Source organism: Eumetopias jubatus, unplaced genomic scaffold, assembly GCF_037043125.1.
Source record: "Eumetopias jubatus isolate StellerSeaLion01/CBP00866 unplaced genomic scaffold, mEumJub1_p1.0 scaffold_6, whole genome shotgun sequence".
Taxonomy (NCBI): domain Eukaryota; kingdom Metazoa; phylum Chordata; class Mammalia; order Carnivora; family Otariidae; genus Eumetopias; species Eumetopias jubatus.
In genome coordinates, this window is record NW_028274812.1 from 50,063,426 (window position 1) to 50,083,207 (window position 19,782).

At 45.9% G+C, this 19,782-nt stretch overlaps 1 protein-coding gene across 2 annotated transcripts in view; it reads left to right on the forward strand.

The window, feature by feature from the left end:
* The first annotated feature begins 764 nt into the window (after positions 1 to 764).
* Positions 765 to 19,782, forward strand: part of TRAF3IP2 (TRAF3 interacting protein 2) — a 41,201-nt gene continuing 22,183 nt past the window's right edge. For both annotated transcript variants that reach the window (XM_028104146.2, XM_088023888.1), the window contains exons 1-2: positions 765 to 916; positions 13,926 to 14,762. In XM_028104146.2, the coding sequence (XP_027959947.1) occupies positions 13,934 to 14,762 (829 nt within the window). In that variant the 5' untranslated portion in view covers positions 765 to 916; positions 13,926 to 13,933. The remainder of the gene's footprint in view (positions 917 to 13,925; positions 14,763 to 19,782) is intronic.

A 19,782-nucleotide genomic window follows, 5' to 3' on the forward strand; every position in this document is an offset into this window, starting at 1 on the left:
TCACCCCCACATCCCTCTGACTCCAGAGCTCTAGCGGCCACAGCTCCCATCCCACTCTGCTGCCCTGGTCATCCTGTCGCCAGTGTCTCCTTCAACCATAACTTCTGTAGGCTACTGATAAAACAAGCAGAAGGAAGGAGAAGAAATAAACTTGAGGTCATGAAAAATGCAGCCAGAGGAGAACAGTACGTATGTGCATGTGCATGGGAGTGTGCGTGTGTGCGTGTGTGTGTTTTCTTAAAAGGAGTCACTTTGTTCATGCCTGTTGATGGGCAGGGTGTGTGTGTGTGTGTGTGTGTGTGTGTGTGTGTGTGTGTGCGCGCGCGCGCGCACGCACGCTCACATGGGGTGGGCAGCGAGTCCTCCCTCACCGCGAAGGGCAACAAATGCTGATGTTTTAAGCAGCTACATATAGTTCTTGCCTCATATTCCACCCCACTATCTGCCCCCAATCTCCTCCTTTGAAGCTGCTAATGAATAACCAATCTTAACACCCAAGTTCAATCCCCTCCCCAGGCACCTTCTCCAGCTAGGGTTAGGGCACTGCAGTAGCCCCGAGATCTGGGGCAGTGTGGACATTCCTCCACAGTTACTTAGCTGGGTGGTGGAAACAAAAAATGCACCCTAATTGGCCAGTCAGTGGCCTTTTCTACGGAACGAAGGAGGTTTCTGTTTTAAGAAATAAAGTGACTTCTCGGCTGTTGATTCACTGCCCACAGGGAGATTTTTCAGCGGAGGCTTCGTAGCCTCCGTAGAAATTTGCATACAACTTCCACTTCCTGCTTCAGAGCCTGTTCTACGGCTTACCTGGGCCTGGAGAGGGAGGAGGGAGGCGGGAGCCACCCAAGGTGCAGTGTGAGAAGGAGAGAGCACGACCACCCTGTCGGCCGGTCTGTCTGTCCTTGGTGGTGCTAAGGTAAGTTGTTCAGAGCTGTCGCCTGCCTAGCCTTACTTTTTAGCCGCTGACCCGTTTTCCCAAACACTGTTTTCTCCTTTACTGAAACATTCTGCCTTCCTTTCCTCCCACCTTCCACCCCCCACCTTTAATTTGTTCATGCACCCGCTTGGGCTGAGAAAATGACACTTAAAGTTTCTGGCGGCCAGAAAGTGCCGGTGGTTTAGCATTTCAGACAGGCGAGCTGAGTGAGATTAACTCTTCGAGGAATGGACAGTGCGCACACGGGTGTTGTTTTCGGAGCTGCCTGGGAACCATTTGTTTGAGTACATAGTGTCCCCACAAGTTTTGGTGAAGAATCCAGCCCCACTTCTCCAAGGAGGGAACCCGGGATGGCAAAAATTAAGTAATTGGCTTCCAGCCCCGGGACACGTCAATTTCCCAAAGATGGAAGGAAAACTCCCAGTTTTCTCGATCCTTGTCTCATGCAGGGAAAAGATCAACCCCACATTCTTGGGCCAGGAAGTTCAGCTCCGCTCTGTGCCTGGCGGCTCCCCTACAACCCCTCTGCCCCTCCCAAGCAGACCGGACATTTACTGGCAATGAAAACTGGGGGAGAAACGCTATTACTTGATCTCAGCAGCTAATCAAGCTGCATGTGACTTTTAAGTTCAAGATGATCTCTTAGAATAGGGGAATTTTTTTTTAATGGATGGGGGGGAAAAAGACCAAATAAATAATAAAAAAGAGGACAAGAAACTTGGTTTCAAGTCCTCACTCCACTCCTTGCTGGCTCTGTGACTTAGGCAATTCACTTTGGTTTCCCTAGGCCTGGATTTCTTCATCAATAAAGTGTGTGTGGGAGATGAACTAACATGATTTTGTCTAAATTCCCTTCTAACAAAATAATGGGAGTCCCAGAGGGTAAGCCGTACTGGGTGGTCTTGGAAGATTTGTTTTGTTTACTGCCTATTCAAATATATTAATTTTACCTCCTGCTACTAGACAGTTCCTTGAGGAAAAAGATTTTGTTTCTTAATCCTTTTCTACCCCCTAGCACCCCGTATAGTATCAAACGCTTCATAGGTGCTCAAGCTCTTTACATATAAGCTGCTTTGATTTCTGTTTCACTCATCTGCTCTCAAGGAGCAAGGTAAAAAGCAGCTTTCAAGGCCAAAGAGTGGGGGTGGCTGGGAGGCCACGTGGCTCTGTGTGAGGGCTGCCCGGAATTTAGGCGTTCTTATTGGCTCTTGCTACATAAAACAGGGGGTTTCTTGAATTAGTTCATGTCCCGTTTGGGTTCCCCAGGAAGAACTGTCCTGTGAACTTGCCCACAAAGTCAAGGCAGGCCAGACAGAGAACTGGCAGACCAGCCTGGCTCTGGAAGGTTGCCTTACTGACTTGGCTGGAGCTGAAAACCACTCCTGGGCTAGACCAATCACTGTGTGAGGGGAGGAGGGGGCGCTTCAATGGGAAGTGAAAGGAAGCCGGGCAGCACATCCTGATACCATGTAAGGGTGATGGCTGTGATTGGACACTTTAGATGGCAGACACAGAATCCTTAACCTTTTCCAAACCACTACTTTATTATTATTATTATTATTGTTATTATTATTTCTTTGGGGCAATTATTTTTTGCCAGTACAGCTCCAACAGGCCCTGGCTGACTGGGATGGGCTGACTCAGGGCTTTAAGTATTGCTAAACTGTTTCTGTGGAAAGGCCCTGGTATAGTCATTGTCACATTCTTAGATGGCTTTCTCTCCCCTCCTTCCCCCCCCCCCGCCCCCACCCCCGGATGTGAGGACAGAAATTTCAAGATGTTTCAACTGTGATGAGTTACCCATTCTATTTTCAAATAACGAAGCACCATTATCTGAAACAAGGCTCCGGGCTGCCAGCCTAGCTTTTACCCAGAAAGACCACCCACAGTCATTCTTCATCTGGTGTTGCAGCTCCAGGTCATTTCATGATGGAGGTCACGAAATGGAGCCGTGACTGCTCTGCTCGCTCTGTGGGGTGGGCTGACTAGGAGTGAAGTCAGGGCAATGAACCAGCAGGTCGGGGATAAGACTCCTAACTCGGGGATACTCACTTTTGGACGGTGCAAAGACAGAAAACGTTTAAGCCTGCTTCTCCCAGGACTAAAGAGTTAGTGACTTTCAAATGGCTCTGAAAACAGGAGGAGAAGGCAGTCATCTTTGCAGGCATTCTTTAACAGGCTTTCAGAAAGACAGATTATGTGGGCAATTTGTCTAAATGAAATCTGTTTTACATGGCACAGAATCGACAGCTCAAATACCCCGAATTCAACCATTTTTCTACGGCAGGCAATTTTAGATTAGCCCGTTAAAAATATGTAAGAATTGCGGGCAACTGTTTGGGGGGCGGGGGGGAAGGGGCACAGATGAAGCACATTAAACTTTAAATTCCTTTCAGATCCAATGAGATGACCCCAAATGTTTGATCACATTTCCTTATCAAAACAATCTTGCCGTCCTTCCGTGAGAAAGCATCTTGAGGATTGGAATCAAGAAGCTCTCCCCCTGGGCCTCTCCGGTTTCTTCTCAGTGCGTTGTCACCAAGATATTTTTAGTTCACGAAACCCCAGCTGTCCCTTCTCCCCCCGACATTCTTTGCATCCCATCACGAGCAGGCCTCTGCTGGCCCACGTGCGCTTCAGGGCCTGGCGGCGAGCGTCGCTCTGCGCGTGCGTGTGTGGGCGCGTGCGTACGCGCGTGGATAGACACCATGGGGGGGCTGCGAGTTGTAAAGTGGCTGAGGTTGCGGGGGCGTCTTTTCGTCTACCAGGTGATACCGTAGAGCTGTGCCCGTTTGGCTTGGTTCCCTGATGAGTCAGCTAAAATGGAGCCATTTGGGGGTGATGGAACTGCCGGGGCCTCCCCCAGCCCGTGTGTCCCCCTTCCTTCCACCCTGAAGACCACTGGGGTCTTGGCAGGTCCCTCAGCGATGAGGGAAACTTGGCCCTTTTCTGCCTCATTGTTTTCCTGCTCTGGGGGGTTCCAGTGTTTTTCCTTCCCCTCCCAGGGTCACTGGGCCTCCCTCCGGTCTCTGATCTGTCTTCCTCCTCTGTGCTGCCTAGGCTCTTCCTGGCTTAGCAGCTGACCTATAACACGCTTACCTTTCACCTGTATTCATTGTTTCCCTTCCCTTCCGGCGGCCCCTTCTCATACCCAGTAATACATAAAAATCACAATTTAAATAAATCTGTGTCCTACACCAATAAAGGGCACATTTTTAAAGATGTCCTTCAAGGTTTCCCCACTTTCCTTGTTGTCTCTCCTCTTCCATTCTCCTTTCTTACTTAATAGCCCTTTTTCTTTCTCTCCTGATTTTTGCTTTCTGCCCCTTCTCCTTCACTCCGGGGCTTGGACTGAAATTAAGAATCACAGATACGTGCTTAGAGAAACCTTATCTGAAACAAAACGAACAAAAACCTGGGCTGGTTTGAAGTTATTCTCCAAATATTTATTCCCAGCTCACTCCAGAGCAGAATCAGTCCGTTCCCATTAGTCCGTGGTCTCCTTGCTTGGCGGCTCGGAGGAGTTCCAGAGCGAACTTCAAATTAGGTCAGGTCATGCTGTGCTGCCTTCAGCCTGATGTGAGTTGTGCTGTGCTGCCTTCAGCCTGATGTGAGTTGTACTGTGCAGGGGATGAATAAGGGCCAGTAAATGCTCCCTTGTCTCCCGGGCTCACCACTACTTCCAACCCTCTGGCAAACCAAATGGAAGAACTTCTCTGTCTGGGAAATTCTGCAAGTAAACTTGGAAGTATTTGTTCACTGGAATTTGAACTGGAGCCAAACAGTACACTCAAAACCAGCTTCCACTGAGCAAACTGACATTGTGAAAGTTTGCATGCATTTGGGCAGTAAACAAAGAACATTAATGAGTCTAAAGATTTTTTTAATACGTGACTTTTAGACTTTTAATTTATTTTTTTTAAATTACTCCCTGAGGAATGAAGTAAGAGCTTGAGAATCTGTAATTGAAACTATCTGATCCAAATTGGATCTGAGGATCTTTCTAACTGTAAGTTTATATATGTATTTATTATGTCCACCTGAAATATTCATGTTGTGTGTCTCTAGGACTCTTCCACCCTGTTGTTGACCCAAAGAATTCTTTTTAAAAAAATCCAAGCCGTTGGTGAACAGCAAGCCTTGATTATTCAAGAGCTGGTAATGTGGTTTATTAATTACTTAGGCTGCTCACTTCTGCCCTTCCTCTGTTTCTTGCTATGCTATTTGTCTCCTTCCAGGGACATAACACCTTCATTAAATCCCATCCGTCCTTGCCTCAGAGGCGTCCCCTGGAAGATAGCCCCTCTCTAGATGCATCACCATTTATCATCACCCTTTGTTTGTGCTCTGTCAACCAGTTTTCAATTTATTTTGAATTCAGCTTATGATTAAAATTTAATGAGATCCAATCAAGTGCTTTTCTCAAATCAAGATGCCTCTGCAGTCTCATCCATGTCCTTTATTGTAATGGCATGAAGGAAAGCCACCACAGGTCTCCCGCCTGGTAATCCTTTATAAAACACAGGTGGCCTGTATCCACGCCTCTTTAGCTGCAAGGTGAATGGTTCCGAAACATATTCATTCCAGAAGCTTCCAGGGGTTACTCAGCTCCTCCAGGCCCCTTCCTCCCTCCTCCCTTCCAATAGCTGTACAAGTCAGGGCTCCCGACCAACAAACAAATTGTTAAGTGCGCAGGTTCTGGTGCTGAACTGCTTGGATTTGAATCCTGTCTATGCTGCTTACTGAGCATGTGATCTTGGGAAAGTTACTAAACCTCCCTGTGTCTCAGTTTCCCCATCTGTAAGATGAGATTGACAATAGTACTTAACCAAATAGGGTAGCTGTGAGGATGAAATAAGTTAATATATGTAAAGCACTTGGAGAAATATTTGACACATAGTAAACATTCAATAAACATTAACAATTACTACTAATGAAGGGGAAGATTTCTTTCTTTCTTTTTTAAGAGATAGAGAGCATGCAGGTGGGGCGTGGGGGAGCAGAGGAAGAGAATCTTAAGCAGGCTCCACGCCTAGCGCGGAGCCCGATGCGGGGCCCAATCTCATGACCCTGAGATCATGACCTGAGCCACGAGTTGGACGCTTAACCGACTGAGCCACCCAGGTGCCCTAAGGGGAAGGTTTCTTTATATTTTGATTTGTCAGTGTAGTCTATATCAGCTGTTGGTAAACTATAACCCTTGGGCCAAATGTGACCCATGGTCTGTTTTTACTACAGCATATTGCTAAGAATGGTTCTTGTATTTTTTAAGTGTTGTTTAAAAACATCTTAAAAAGCACAGTATGAGACAGACCATATGTGGTCCATAAAGCATGAACTATTTACTATTTGGACCTTTACAGAAAAAGTTTGCCAAGCCTCTGATCTGTGTGGTTTAATGGAAAGAGTTAGATCTATAGGCTAGATTCGGCTGTGACTTTGGAAAAGCTACTTAATGTATCTAAGCCTCTGTGAAATAGGAATGGGAAAGTGATAGCGCATACCCAGTCTGTGGCCCAGCTTGTTTTAACACAAGAGACAATGTGTATTGAATGTGCCAGAAACTACACACATTGGTTAAAAAGATATAGTCTCTATTCATTAGGTTCACATAATAGCATTAACATTCAGGTATAAAACCAGTGAGCGTAGCATAGAAGAAAGTTCTAAAGCCAAGTCACTTGTAAAAATTATAACAAGATGATGGGGCGCTTGGGTGGCTCAGTCAGTTAAGTGTCTGCCTTTGGCTCAGATCATGATCTCAGAGTCCTGGGATTGAGCCCGTGTTGGGCTCCCTGCTCGGCTTTGAGTTCGCTTCTCTCTCTTCCTCTGTGCCTCCCCTCCACTCATGCTCTCTCTCTCTCAAATAAATAAATAAAATCTTTTAAAAAAATAATAACAAGATGGGTTTTGGGTTTTGAGAGCTTGATATGGGCCAGGCCCTAGAGTCAGCATTTTTTTTTTTTAAGATTTATTTATTTATTAGAGAGAGCAAGCATGAGCAGGGGAGGGGCAGAGGGAGAGACTCTCAAGCAGAGTCCCCTCGGAGCGCAGAGCCCATTGCGGGGCTCGATCTCACAACTCTGCGATCATGACTGGAGCCAAAACCAAGAGTAGGACGCTCAACTGACTGAGCCACCCAGGCGCCCCTACAGTCAGCATTTTATTTATATCTTCCTTTATCCCCACAATATACCTGTAAAGCAAACGTTATTTCCCCCATTTTGCATATCAGAAAAATGAGGCCCAGAGAAGTAAAGTAATTTTCTCAAGGTCACACATTGAATCATGTAGCTGGCAGAGAAAAAATTAAAATGTAGGGATTTTGAATCTAGAACCTGTGCATTTAAATTCTGCATATTTTCTGACATCCTCAAACTATGTGTTGATTTGGGTAAGCCCAGCTGGAAAGCAGAGCCTCAGCTAACTGTGCATGTGGACATTAGATCTCTTCATGTATGCCCTGACAGAGACTTGTTGCCACACAGGGTGGGGTGTAATGGTCATGCAGAAAGGGAGGTGGGAATGATGGAAGGAAAAGAAGCTTTCTGAGGAACTATGAGATCAGAAAAACAGTGTTGTGAAGGCTTCATAGGCTCTGTTTCTAGAAATAATTCAAGGCAGGATGTGCTGGAGGAGAAAAAGGTTGCTGGGAACAGATATGAGCAAAGAGTTGGAGGCGGCTCAGGGGGATTGACTGAGAGCTGTGTGCAGCAAGAGGGGAGAGGGGATGGGGAATTCTGTGAATGGCCCCCGGGAGCATTGTCCCATAGGACGTCAGAACTGCCGCCATCTGGATGAGATCTGAGCTTCACAATCGGGCTCCTCAAGGTAGAGCGGCTATGTTCAGAGAAAGGTTTCAGGCTAGAAGGAGACAGCAAGGCAGCCCAAAACAAGAGACTTGGACAGAGAAACACTGACAGACTTGAAGCAAGGTGTGGTCAGAATCCAAGAGCTAGAACCACAGCTCACGGTCCAAAGGGCAATGCGATTCAAGAGAAGGAAAGTTAGTGTCTCTTGGGTCAACTCGGGGTGAGTAAGAGCCAGGCTCCCAAGCACGCACAACTGCTTCAGCCTAGTCGTATGAGCTCTGCACTAGCCCTCTGTTCCAGCCCTCTGTTCCAGCCCTCTGTTCCCGGCTTGTGCCAACCCATTCCCACCCCCAGGCAAATGTTCTCACCCTCTGCTGAATGCTCTTTTGTATTTTAAGGGACGTGTTCTTTCCCTGGAGTGGTTTCAGGAATGCCTCCTTCCTTTGCATTGGTTCTTAATCTTCGTGAACATCAGAAGCACTCTGGAGCTATTCCTCCTTTCTTTCTTTCTTTCTTTCTTTCTTTCTTTCTTTCTTTCTTTTTCTTCCTTCTTTCTTTCTTTCTTTCTTTCTTTCTCTTCTTTCTTTCTTTCTTTCTTTCTTTCTTTCTTTCTTTCTTTCTTTCTTTTTCTTCTTTCTTTCTTTCCTTCCTTCCTTCCTTCTCTTTCTTTCTTTCTTTCTTTCCTTCCTTCCTTTTCCTTTTCTTTCTTTTTTTTTAGCTTTTAAGTAGATATAGAAGGTATAAAATGCTCCAAAAAGCAAGTCGCCCTCCTGCCTCTCAGCCATCTGGTTCCCTTTCCAGAGGCGACCACTGTTGCAAATTTCTGACGAGACGGCATGTACATACACAGTCTTAGTCTGTACAAAGGGTAGCATACTCTGCATGCTGTCTGCTCCTTACTTTTTCTGACTTCACAGATAATCTTGAAGATAGTTCCTCCGCAGTTCACAAAGCACTTCCTCAGTCATTTTTAAAAAGACACAGAGAAGTCCTCGTTTGGCTGGACTACAGTTTTAAAAATCAGAACCTTTCTGGACATGTGGGTTGTTTCTTATCTTTCCCATTACAAACAAGGCTGCACTGGCCATCTTCAGAGCCTCTTCATTTCACACAGTACACACATATCCCTGCAGAGGAGATTCTTAGAAGTGAAATGAACAGGTCAAAGGGCATGAGCTTTAACAATTCTGACAGTTCCTGCCAAATTGCGCAGATTACATTCACTTGGTAAAGAACGAGAGAAGCTGTTTACCTGTGGGACTTAAACAAGAATACACAGGAGCCCTGACCTCACCTCAGAATCTCCAGGTGGGAGGCCTGAGCACCTATATCGTGAGCCCCAAAAAGAGATTCTGAGCCAGAGATTCCCTTGAATTGAGTTCCCTCAACCTCTAGCCTCTCCCTTCTTCCAGGAATTTGCCCCAAGGTGAGGTAGACAGGACCATTGCCCTCCAGGACTGACAGGCCCCAGCTGACCCCAGGCTTCCTGAGCTGGACAGGATGCTGGGGAGCCACAGACTGTCCGTGATGCTGCCAGGGGCTCAGGATCCTGGGGTCACAGGGTCCTGGGGCTCACAGCCCTTCTGGCCCCCTAAAGCCTTCTCCTCTAGGGCAATGATAGGAAACGGTTTTTCCGCTTCCATCCAGGTGCCACCCCCTGTTAGGGACTAGAGCACAGGCCATGCCAGCATTATAACCATGTGGGCATTGTGTGGAGAAGCCCTGCAATAAAACAGGGAAAAATGGAAATATTAGGAGTGGTGAGATATTGAGTGATTTTTTAAAAAATGTGTAGTATTTTTACAATGTTGGCATTAAAGACCAAAAATAAAAGTGCCATTTCCAATAACCCACTTATCTACCCATGGCCCTCTGATGTACCATTTGTGTGTCCTTGTTCTCTGTGACACATGGGGGGATGGCAGGATTTGTTCTGCTAGTTCTGGTAGGGGTCTAGAGCTGGGAGGGGCCCACACGGTAGCTGTAAACATGCCTACCCTCTACTGTTTTGGGCGAAGCCCTCAGGATGCATGAACACACCAGCTCCCTGTCTGGAACAGAATAGCAGATGTTCCTGTCACAGTGGGTGGTAGAATCACCTTTATTCTGCAAGTGAGGGTGGTGGTCAACTCTGCCGATGGGTGGGACCTCTGAGGCATAGTCCAGACTCACCTTGGGGCCTGACACTCAGCGAGCATTTAATAAATATTTGAGAAGAAGCAAGGAAGCGTGGCGCCTGGGTGGCTCAGTTGGTTAAGTGACTGCCTTCGGCTCGGTCATGATTCCCTCTCCCTCTGCCTGCCACTCTGCCTACTTGTGCTCTCTCTCTCTGTGTCAAATAAATAAAATCTTTAAAAAAAAGAAGAAGAAGCAAGGAAGGAAGGGGGAAAGGTCTCCAGGTGGTATAATTTTTTTTAAAGATTTTACTTTTTTTTTAATTTTTTTAAAGATTTTATTTATTTATTTGACGGAGAGACACACAGCAAGAGAGGGAACACAAGCAGGGGGAGTGGGAGAGGGAGAAGCAGGCTTCCCACTGAGCAGGGAGCCCGATGTGGGGCTCGATCCCAGGACCCTGGGATCATGACCTGAGCCAAAGGCAGACGCTTAACAACTGAGTCACCCAGGCGCCCCAGATTTTACTTATTTATCTGAGAGAGAGAGAGAGAGAGAGAGAGAGCGAGCACCAGCAGGGGGTGGGGCAGAGGCAGAGGGAGAAGCAGATTCCGCACTGGGCAAGGAGTCCAACAACATGAGGCTCCATCCCAGGACCCTGGGATCATGACCTGAGCTGAAGGCAGATGCTTACCTGACTGAGCCACTCAGGCACTCCTAATTTTTTGTTAAGAGAGAGGTTCAGCAATGTATAGAGGGAAAGGGAAAGAGGGAATCCTAAGCAGGCTCCATGCCTACATGGAGCTCGATCTCATGACCTGAGCTGAAGTCAAGAGTCGGGTGTTTAACTGGCTGAGCCACCCAGGCGCCCCTCCATATAATCTTAAGAACTCTGAGTACTTGGCCCACAAATGCTCCTTGCCACCCACCATGGAGCCTGACATTCTCACTGTCAGTGATCCTTCCAGCTACACAGATCTGTACCCTGTCCAAAACAGGCATCAATCATTTATTCATTCAACAAATATTTATGTGCCAGCTCTAGATGGTGAGAATATAGCCATGAGACCAACAGTCAAAAATCATACCCTCATGAAGTTTAAATTTTAGGGGAGGGGAGAAACAATAAACAAATAAGGCATGTATTAGATATTTGTATTTATAGTATACATTTTGTAGTATGTAAGATGGTGATAATTGCTGGAGAGGGTGGTGAGGCAGGGAAGAGAGACAGGGAGTGAGAAGGGCATGTAACCATTTTAGAGAGGGCGACCAGGGTGACCTCACTGAGAAAGTGGCAGCTGAGTAAAGACCTGAAGGAGAAAGGAAGCAGGCCATGCAGATATGTGGGGGAAGAGTGTTCAAAGAAGAAGGAACGGCAAGTGCAAAGGCCCTGAGGTAGGGCCTTTGATTTCCTACATTAGTTTTCTCTCTTGATCTGGATCACAAGTAGCATGAAAGTAGGAATGGTGCTTTTTAAGTCTTTAGGAATAGTTTTGATTACCAATTCCCTGTATACCCTTTTGTACTCTTGAATTTTACATCACTTGTAGGTATTACCTATTATAAAAAAAAGTTTTAATTCAGTTCATGCCTCAGAAGGAGGATACACAGCACTGAGTTGGACACATAGTGGCGTTCAGTAGTTATTTGCTGTTTGACTACTTGATAGTGACACGTATAAAACATCAGGGTCTGTTTTGTCTTTTACAGATTACCAATCCCACAGCTTTCCGTAGAGGCTGTTCCTTACCTCGTCATCCTTACGACCATCCAGGGCCATTTGTTCCTTTTTAGTCCAGTTGTAACTGTAGAATTCCCACCGCAAGATCGACCTTGGGTGTTCAGTTATGTGAGATGACCCCACTAGTCAGCTTTGTCATTAGCTTCCACCCAGCCCCTGGAGGCTCCTTGGCTAGAAGAGAATTTGCACCTTTTTAGGGAAATACTTGTAAGGTATTTAAAAACCCCAGGGAAGGGGCGCCTGGGTGGCTCAGTTGGTTAAGCGACTGCCTTCGGCTCGGGTCGTGATCCTGGAGTCCTGGGATCGAGTACTGCATCAGGCTTCCTGCTCGGCGGGGAGTCTGCTTCTCCCTCTGACCCTCTTCCCTCTCGTGCTTTCTCTCATTCTCTCTCTCTCTCAAATAAATAAATAAAATCTTAAAAAAAAAAAAAAACCCAGGGAAAATGTCAACAGTGGCACCTGAAGTGTGGGCAACGAACATGCATCACGGAACAAGAAAGAGTCAACAGAATGCAGTCCTTTTGTGAGTTGACTCCCTTGGGGCATCTCTTTGCCCTCCCATTCAGCTGTGGGCCCACAGATGCTCACAGAATCCACAACACTTGGCCAGCCCTTCAGAAAATACTTTTGTTTCCTGACCAGCTGAAGAGCACATTATATGGCATATCCAATTTCATAGCTATGGACAAATTGTAGGCAAGAGAGGAAAACAATGGTAAGCATTCAAAAATAATTATTTATTATTTCAGCTATTTGCTGAAATATTTGTGTTTGCGGTAGGTTCCTGTTCATTTTTACAAGGTCTGATCAATGTAGGTGATGAGGTCTCTTTTTTGCAGAGTCCAGGGCACCCACCACCTGGACATCTGCTTAAAAGGGAGGCAGCCAGGAGAAGAGGGAGCCTGAGGCAGGGAGGGAGGGCCAACCAGGAATTAGAAACTAAAAGAGATTTCTTTTGTGCCAGAAAACAGTACAAAGGTTGTTTGCAGCAGATGGGTAAGTTTGTCACCAAGCGAGGGGAAGAGAAGTGTTAGTGTGGCTAACTCTGTCACCTGACAGAGAGTGGGGAAGGGCAGTTGGAGGTATCTGTCTATAGGCTGAAAAGATAAATTTGGTAGGAAGTTGCTGGTCCCACCTCTGCTCAGAGGGGAGCATCTTAAAATGCATGCTGTGCAGTTGCCATTGGGTTGGGTCCAGGGCTCAAGAGAAGGTGAGCTCATATTTTTCAAAACTTGTCTTAGAGCAATAATTGATGTACATCATGATTTTAGGCACAGCAAGCCCTGAGTAAAGGTTTGTGGTTGAAATTCTACATGGACCCAGAATATGCATTTAAAAATCCCCCACCAGCAGCACCACCCGTATTATCTGATATTATGTCCAAGGCCTGCATAGAACAAACCTCTGGGATGTTTTGTTCGCTGTCTCCCTCCCCCTCCACCTGCTCTGGAGCCTTCTGTAGGCCTTCAGTCACTCTTCTGCTCTTTTTTCCCTGCCTGTCTCCTGCCTTCCCCTGGAGCTTGGGTATCCTAGGGCATCATCTCAACCAGACTCATGATAAGGGGAGGCTAATTTTCTCTCTGTTGTCATGTTGATCAAGAGTTCTATTTTTATAGGTAAAACTAATATTACCTGGACTGTGGGCTAAAGGTGAGGTTAGCCAGCCTTGCTAGTTCATCACAAACCAGATGGTCAGGGCTACCTTAATTGTGCGCATAGGACCAAAGGGAATTAAGTCCTGCAAACAATCTATAGCTGTTAAGTGGAAAATGTCACTATGACCTTTTTTCAGTGCTTTTTAAAAACTCACTCTTCTTTTTGTTTTTTTAAAAATCTTTCGTGTGTGTGTGTGTGTGTGTGTGTGTGTTTGATTAGGCAATAGCCACACAGCAAAGTTTTTAAAGTTTAAAAGGTGAAAACTCTCCCTGATTAACTCCATCCTCAAAGGCAACCAACATGCCAAAGTCTGGTGCATCCTGCACACACGTCTTACACGTCTACATGCACACACAAAGTAGCCCACACGATAATTTCTCTTTCCTCAATACTTAGCTGTTGATTTTCATCTGCCCTTCTGTTGCGCCATCTATCACAACCCTGTCCAGTCACATCCTTTGAGTCACCTTCCGTATAAAAATATCTTAATAAGCATTAGAGCTTTTGCTGGAGAATAAGTGAGCACTTTATGTGACTGGGGCTTTGAAGCACGTTGGTGTCACACTGCTGCTAGTTGAATCCATATCTTGAATGAGGTCCCTTAAGGTCATAAAGCAGGGACTCCAAAAAATGATCTGTGGCATGTTTTCTCTTGTTCCAGAAACTAGAATGAACCGAAGCATTCCTGTGGAGGTTGATGAATCAGAACCATACCCAAGTCAATTACTGAAACCAAGCCCAGACTATTCCCTGGAAGAGGGATCAGAACCACCTGCTCCAAATCTAAGGAACATGGCTCCCAACAGCTTGTCTGTGCCCAGAACCCCTCACTGTTCCTCAGGAGAATTTTCTCAGGCTCAGCCACCCCTGAAACTTTCGAATCACCTACGGCCTGTGTCCCAGCAGGTCACCTGCCTGCGCACTAAAATCCTGGAGGAGAGCGAAGACAGCTTCTGGAGGAGACACCCAGACCCGGGCAAAGATTTTCCCTTGGGATCCTCCGCAGCCAGCAAGCATGAGCCTGAGTCTGTGGTTGGAGGCCTCCCTCCGGAGCATCAGTTTTCATTTATGGAAAAACGGAATCAATGGCTAGGATCTCAGCTTTCAGCAGCTTCTCCTGACACTGGCCATGACTCAAACAAATCAGACCAAAGTTTACCTAATGCCTCAGCAGACTCCTCGGGCAGTAGCCAAGAGACGGTGCAACAGCCCCGGCCCCACAGGAACCGAGCAGCTCCAGATCTGCCTACTGTAGACACGGGGTATGATTCCCAGCCCCAGGATGTCCTGGGCATCAGGCAACTGGAAAGGCCCCTGCCCCTCACCTCTGTGTGTTACCCCCAGGACCTCCCCAGACCACTCAGGTCCAGGGAGTTCCCTCAGTTTGAACCTCAGAGGTACCCAGCGTGTGCACAGATGCTGCCTCCCAACCCTCCCCCACATGCTCAGTGGAACTGTCATTACCATTGTGCTGGAGGCCCCTATCACCAGGTGCCATGTAAGTGAACTTTACCTCCTCTGGACATTCTGGGCTGGGTAACTAAGTACACAAGGGCCTCGTGTCCGTGCCTCGCTTCACCAGACCAGCACAGACTGGTCAGAATGCAGGGAGGGCATTCTGCTTCCCAGTATAGGGGCTCTCCGTGTGTGGTTGGATTTGCCAGGAGCTCTAGAAGAATGCTGCATCTTAGCCCAAGCCGGTTCCACTTGGAACCTACTTCTCTATAAAGCTTTAAGGAGAAAACAGATTGCTCTGTCTCAGTTAGTTTAACTGAAACCTGCCTACAGACAGGGATATGACCCAAATGATTTCTAGAGTATACTTTTGTTGACTTAATTCTTGGGCATCTAGGTTCTTCCTTCTCTGCATGCTTCTTGCCCATCGTAGATTTGGCAAAGAAAGGGGGCCTTCAGTCTAAAATCCCGGAACGGTCTTGAAAACTCTGGAATCAGACCATTCCCCGAAGACTGAGTTGCTCTTGTGATGCTGTTGCTTAAACTCCTTTGGGGACTTGAGCCGCCGCCTCTACTGTACGCTCTGGCCACCCTCGAGGACTGCAGTCCCCCGAACCTGGCTAACTGCTTCACACTTGCAAGTGCTTGCCCTTGCTCTTCACTCTCCGGGATGTTGTTCCCCTCCTTGAACGTTTTAACCCAGCTCTGTACCTCTTTTGTTAACAGCTTTATTGCGATCTAATTTACATACGTTAAGGTTCGCCTTTTACCATTTAGGTGCACAAGTCAATGAATCGTAGTGTTTGCAGACTTAGACAACCACCACCATATACACCTTGTAAGACTTAGCTCAAGGGTCCCTCTGGAAAGTTCCTCAGATCTATCCTTCCTTCAGGCTCTCAGTTTCCTTGTGCTCTGCCAGTCAGAACACCTAGTATCAGTACGGCATCTACTCATGGATTTGTCTACCTCTCTCGCCACATCAGCAAAGGTATATCATTTTTTTAATAATTAATTTTATTTATTTATTTGAGAGAGCATGTGTGCATGAAGTTGGGGGGGTGGAGGGAGAGGGAGAGAGAGAATCTTAAGCAGGATCCACACCCAGTACAGAGCCCGAGGTGGGGCTCGATCTCATGACTCATGAGATCATGACCTAAGCCAAATTCAAGAGTCAGGTGCTTAACTGACTGAGCCACCCAGGTATCCCAGCAAAGGTATATTTTTAATCCATAACTCTCCAGCATTTAACACAGTGACCAGCATATACTAGACTCTCAATAAATTATTTCTGAATCAGTGGCTAGGTGAATAATGTGTATCAGTGCAGTAAGCATTTCTGAAAGTGATAAAGTCTTAGATTGAGATAAAAGTCCTTTACAATTCTTTTCTTTTTTTTAAGATTTTGTTTATTTATTTGACAGAGAGAGAGACACAGCGAGAGAGAGAACACGAACAGGGGGAGTGGGAGAGGAAGAAGCAGGCTTCCTGCAGAGCAGGGAGCCCGATGCCGGGCCAATCCCAGGACCCTGGGGTCATGACCTGAGCCGAAGGCAGACGCTTAACGACTGAGCCACCCAGGTGCCACCGGTCCTTTACAATTCTTGATGTTCAGTCTCAGCTGAGGCTGTTGGGAAATAACAGGGCTTTGAGATATGATATTTTTCTTAGCAAATAAATGCTGTACAAAAAGCAGTTCAAATGGTCAGACCAAAGCATCTGACCAAAGGCCTGATGCCTAGCTTTAAAATAAATTCTAGAAATAACCAAAAATGTTGTAACCGATCATAATTTATGTATTTGTACATGTACACCTCGTTTAAAGCTTCCTAAAGTGACTGGAGCAACAGTTTAATTCCTAATTTTTTAAAAAAGAGGGAGAGGAATTTTTGTCCCAATATACAAAGCTTACGTTCTGGGGGGAGAGGTAGACAAGTCCACGAGTAGATGCCATACTGACATTAGGTGTTCTGACAGGCAGAGCCCAAGGGAAAAGAGCCTGAAGGAGGCATTGATCTGGGCAGGTTTCCAGAAGGACACTTGAGCTAAGTCATGGAGGAACTTAGAAGATGTTTGGAAGAAAAATGTAGGAACGATTGTGAGGTTAAGAGTGAGGCCAGGAGCGGTGGAAGCAGCAAGGCTTGGGGAGAGAGAGCCTCGGAGGCCTAAACCTGGGACCTTGAGTTTTGGAGGTTGGGAAGTCACGGATTGGGGTTGTGGACACCGCTGCCTGCTCAAAGTGCCCAGTAATAGGATGGGTGTGGCGGCAGAGTTCCTTAAGTATGAATCACTGAGGAGTGAACCTTGGCAGCCTCAGGGCTGCATTTATTTCTCAATGATTTCCAGGTTAAAAGGGAATAATTCTGTGAGGATAATACCGTCAACTATTTTTTTAACATTCTACTATCTGCGTTTAGACATAATTTTTCTGATCATAATGGCAATGTATGTTTCCTCGCAAAATTGAAATATGCCTAAAAGTCCCATTCATATTTCCATCTCCTATTTATCATTCCTTATTGGGGTTTTGACTTATATATATATACATATATATATATATATATTTATGTAAAGTTAAAATAATTCCCAGTGATATTCAGTGCACTTCTTCCGGCATCATTTAAAAACGCTGTATAGTATTTAATCGGATGGATCTACCAAATTGCTTTTAAGCTGTTCTCTGTTATTGGACAATGGAAAGAGTTTCCGGTTTCTGATGCAGTAAGCAATGCGAGGATAAGCATCCTGTATGTAAGTTTCTATCTGCATTGCTGATGAATTCCTTAGATTAATCTGTACAAGTGTGAATACTTAGTAAGGGCTTTGTGATCCTAAGTCCCAGGCAGTTGCCTGTATCTGCTAACGGGAGAAAGCCTCGTTGTGATAGACGAAGAAAGCATCAACTCAATATGATTTGAGGGTCCCAGAAAGATCTTCCCGCCTGCAAATATTTTTTTGTGTTGAAGCCTGAAATGACACCACAAGCAGTCCAGGCTTTGGAGGGGAGTGCGCATTGCCCCCTCTGGGCAGACTCTTTTAAAATGCAAACACCCCTGACTGGGGACTCTTTTAGTCTCTAATACCAGCTGACGAGATTTCTCTCATCAGCCGTCTTGCCTTCCCTCAGTACACTATTTCCCTCCACTGAAGCCGGGAGGAGAAGGCCGCTGGGGGTCGTGGGAGGGAGGAGAGGTGACGAAAGGCAGAGGAGAGAATTTGGACAGGAGAAGGGGCTAATTCACAGAAGACATACAAACAGTAAGCATATGAAGCCAAGCTTAACGTTACTAAATTTAAGAAACGTGTGTGTGTGTATATATAGCAAAAAATTTTGAGCTACCCTTTTCCTAATTAGGTGTGCAAAAAGGAAAAAATCCTCAGCTGACACCCATTGTTATGGGGTTATGGGGAAATGAACACTCCCGCCTGCTCTTGGCAGGAGTGGCAACTTGTACAATCTTCTGGAAGGCAGTCCCACTATTTATCAAGATTTTAAATGTGCTTCCTTGGCCCAGCAGTCGCACTTGTAGGATCTATCCTATAGAAACACTAAACAAGCCTATAAAAACACATGAACAAGGATGTTTAGGAAAGCATCGTTGTAGTGGAGTAAAAAGGAAAACAATTCAGATGCCACTCAGTAAGGGGACAGATAAGGAAGCTGTGGTTTATTTATACAGTGGACTATGGGGCCACTGTTACATAGAACAAAATACACATTTTGACATAAAAAAGATTAGGTGGATAAGCAAGATGCAGTGCTGATTCCATATGTGTTATTTTTAAAAGCTGTATGTGTTTAAAACCCAGACATTGAAAAGTCTGGAAGGATTGTCCTAACTGTTGCCAGTGATCACGGCGTGGGGGGTGGGGGGGCAGGGAATTCAGAAGAGACAGAGGGACTTTTCCTTCTAGCTTTATATACTTAAATTTGTTACAGCAAACAGGTATTATTTTTATAATTAAAAATAAGTAAACGCTGAAGAAAGAAGAATACGGGGAAATGGGAGCGTAGGGCAGCCTCATTCCCGGTGCCTGGCACTCTTTGCCCTGGCCCTGGCTCCCGAAAGCATCTAATTGCGGGGAGGGGGGAGGGTCAGGGTTGGGCTGGCTTTGTCTGGGAAGCCCAGGGCTGAAGTCTTTCCTCAGGGCACTGCAAGCTGGGAAGCTTTATGAGGCCTCTGGCCCCAGGGGCTCCCGAGAAGGTCACTCTGAAGATTAAATGAGATAATATACTGAAGGTGCTGGGAATGGAAGCCCTCCCCAACTGGCAGGTCTTAGTTATTATTGTTATTACTTCCAAGGGTCCTGCAGCCCGGTCCTGTAGAGCGCCCCTCCCCTTCCAGATCCCTCTGGCTGGCGCAGATTTTAAGCATTCAAAGCAGGTATACAAATGCTTAGTTTCATGTCAGGACCATAACTGCACTTAATTGCCAGCAAAACCACTTCAAAAGAGCTGTTCACCTAAGGGATGCTCGTGTGCTTGGAAACCATGGCTACATGGTTCTATACGTGGCTTTACAAGAGCATTACTTCCTCATCCGTTAATGAAAATATAAATAAATAATGATCGCCATGCAAATGGCATACCTTCGTCTTTGCAAGTTAAAGGAGGAATAAGTTACTTGTCACCGCTTTTATGTAAAAAAAAAAAGTTCAAAGCAGGTGAAAATGAGTAGAGAGTAAGTAGAAGTCGAATAAGCTCCTGTTTTCTCCCCTACCCCCAACCAGTCCCTCAGCGAAGCTGGCCTCTTACTATCTCAGAATCCTTCCACTGAAGGTCGCCAGAATGGAGATCATGGCTGTGCAATCAAATAAAACCCATGATGCAAATCACTTGGAAAAAAAAGAATGTATGAAATCCAAACAGCCTTTATTTTACTATTAAAATGTTCGCTTTCTCTACCAAGAAGACCGAATAAAATAAAACTGTGGGCATATGCCTACTATTACTCATAGAAACCCGAAAAAGTCATTATTTGTATGCTGGAGTGCATGTATAATTAAAAGTAAGGAAAAAATAACCCAGATGGAAGAAATGATAAAGAAAGGAGCTGCCTTTT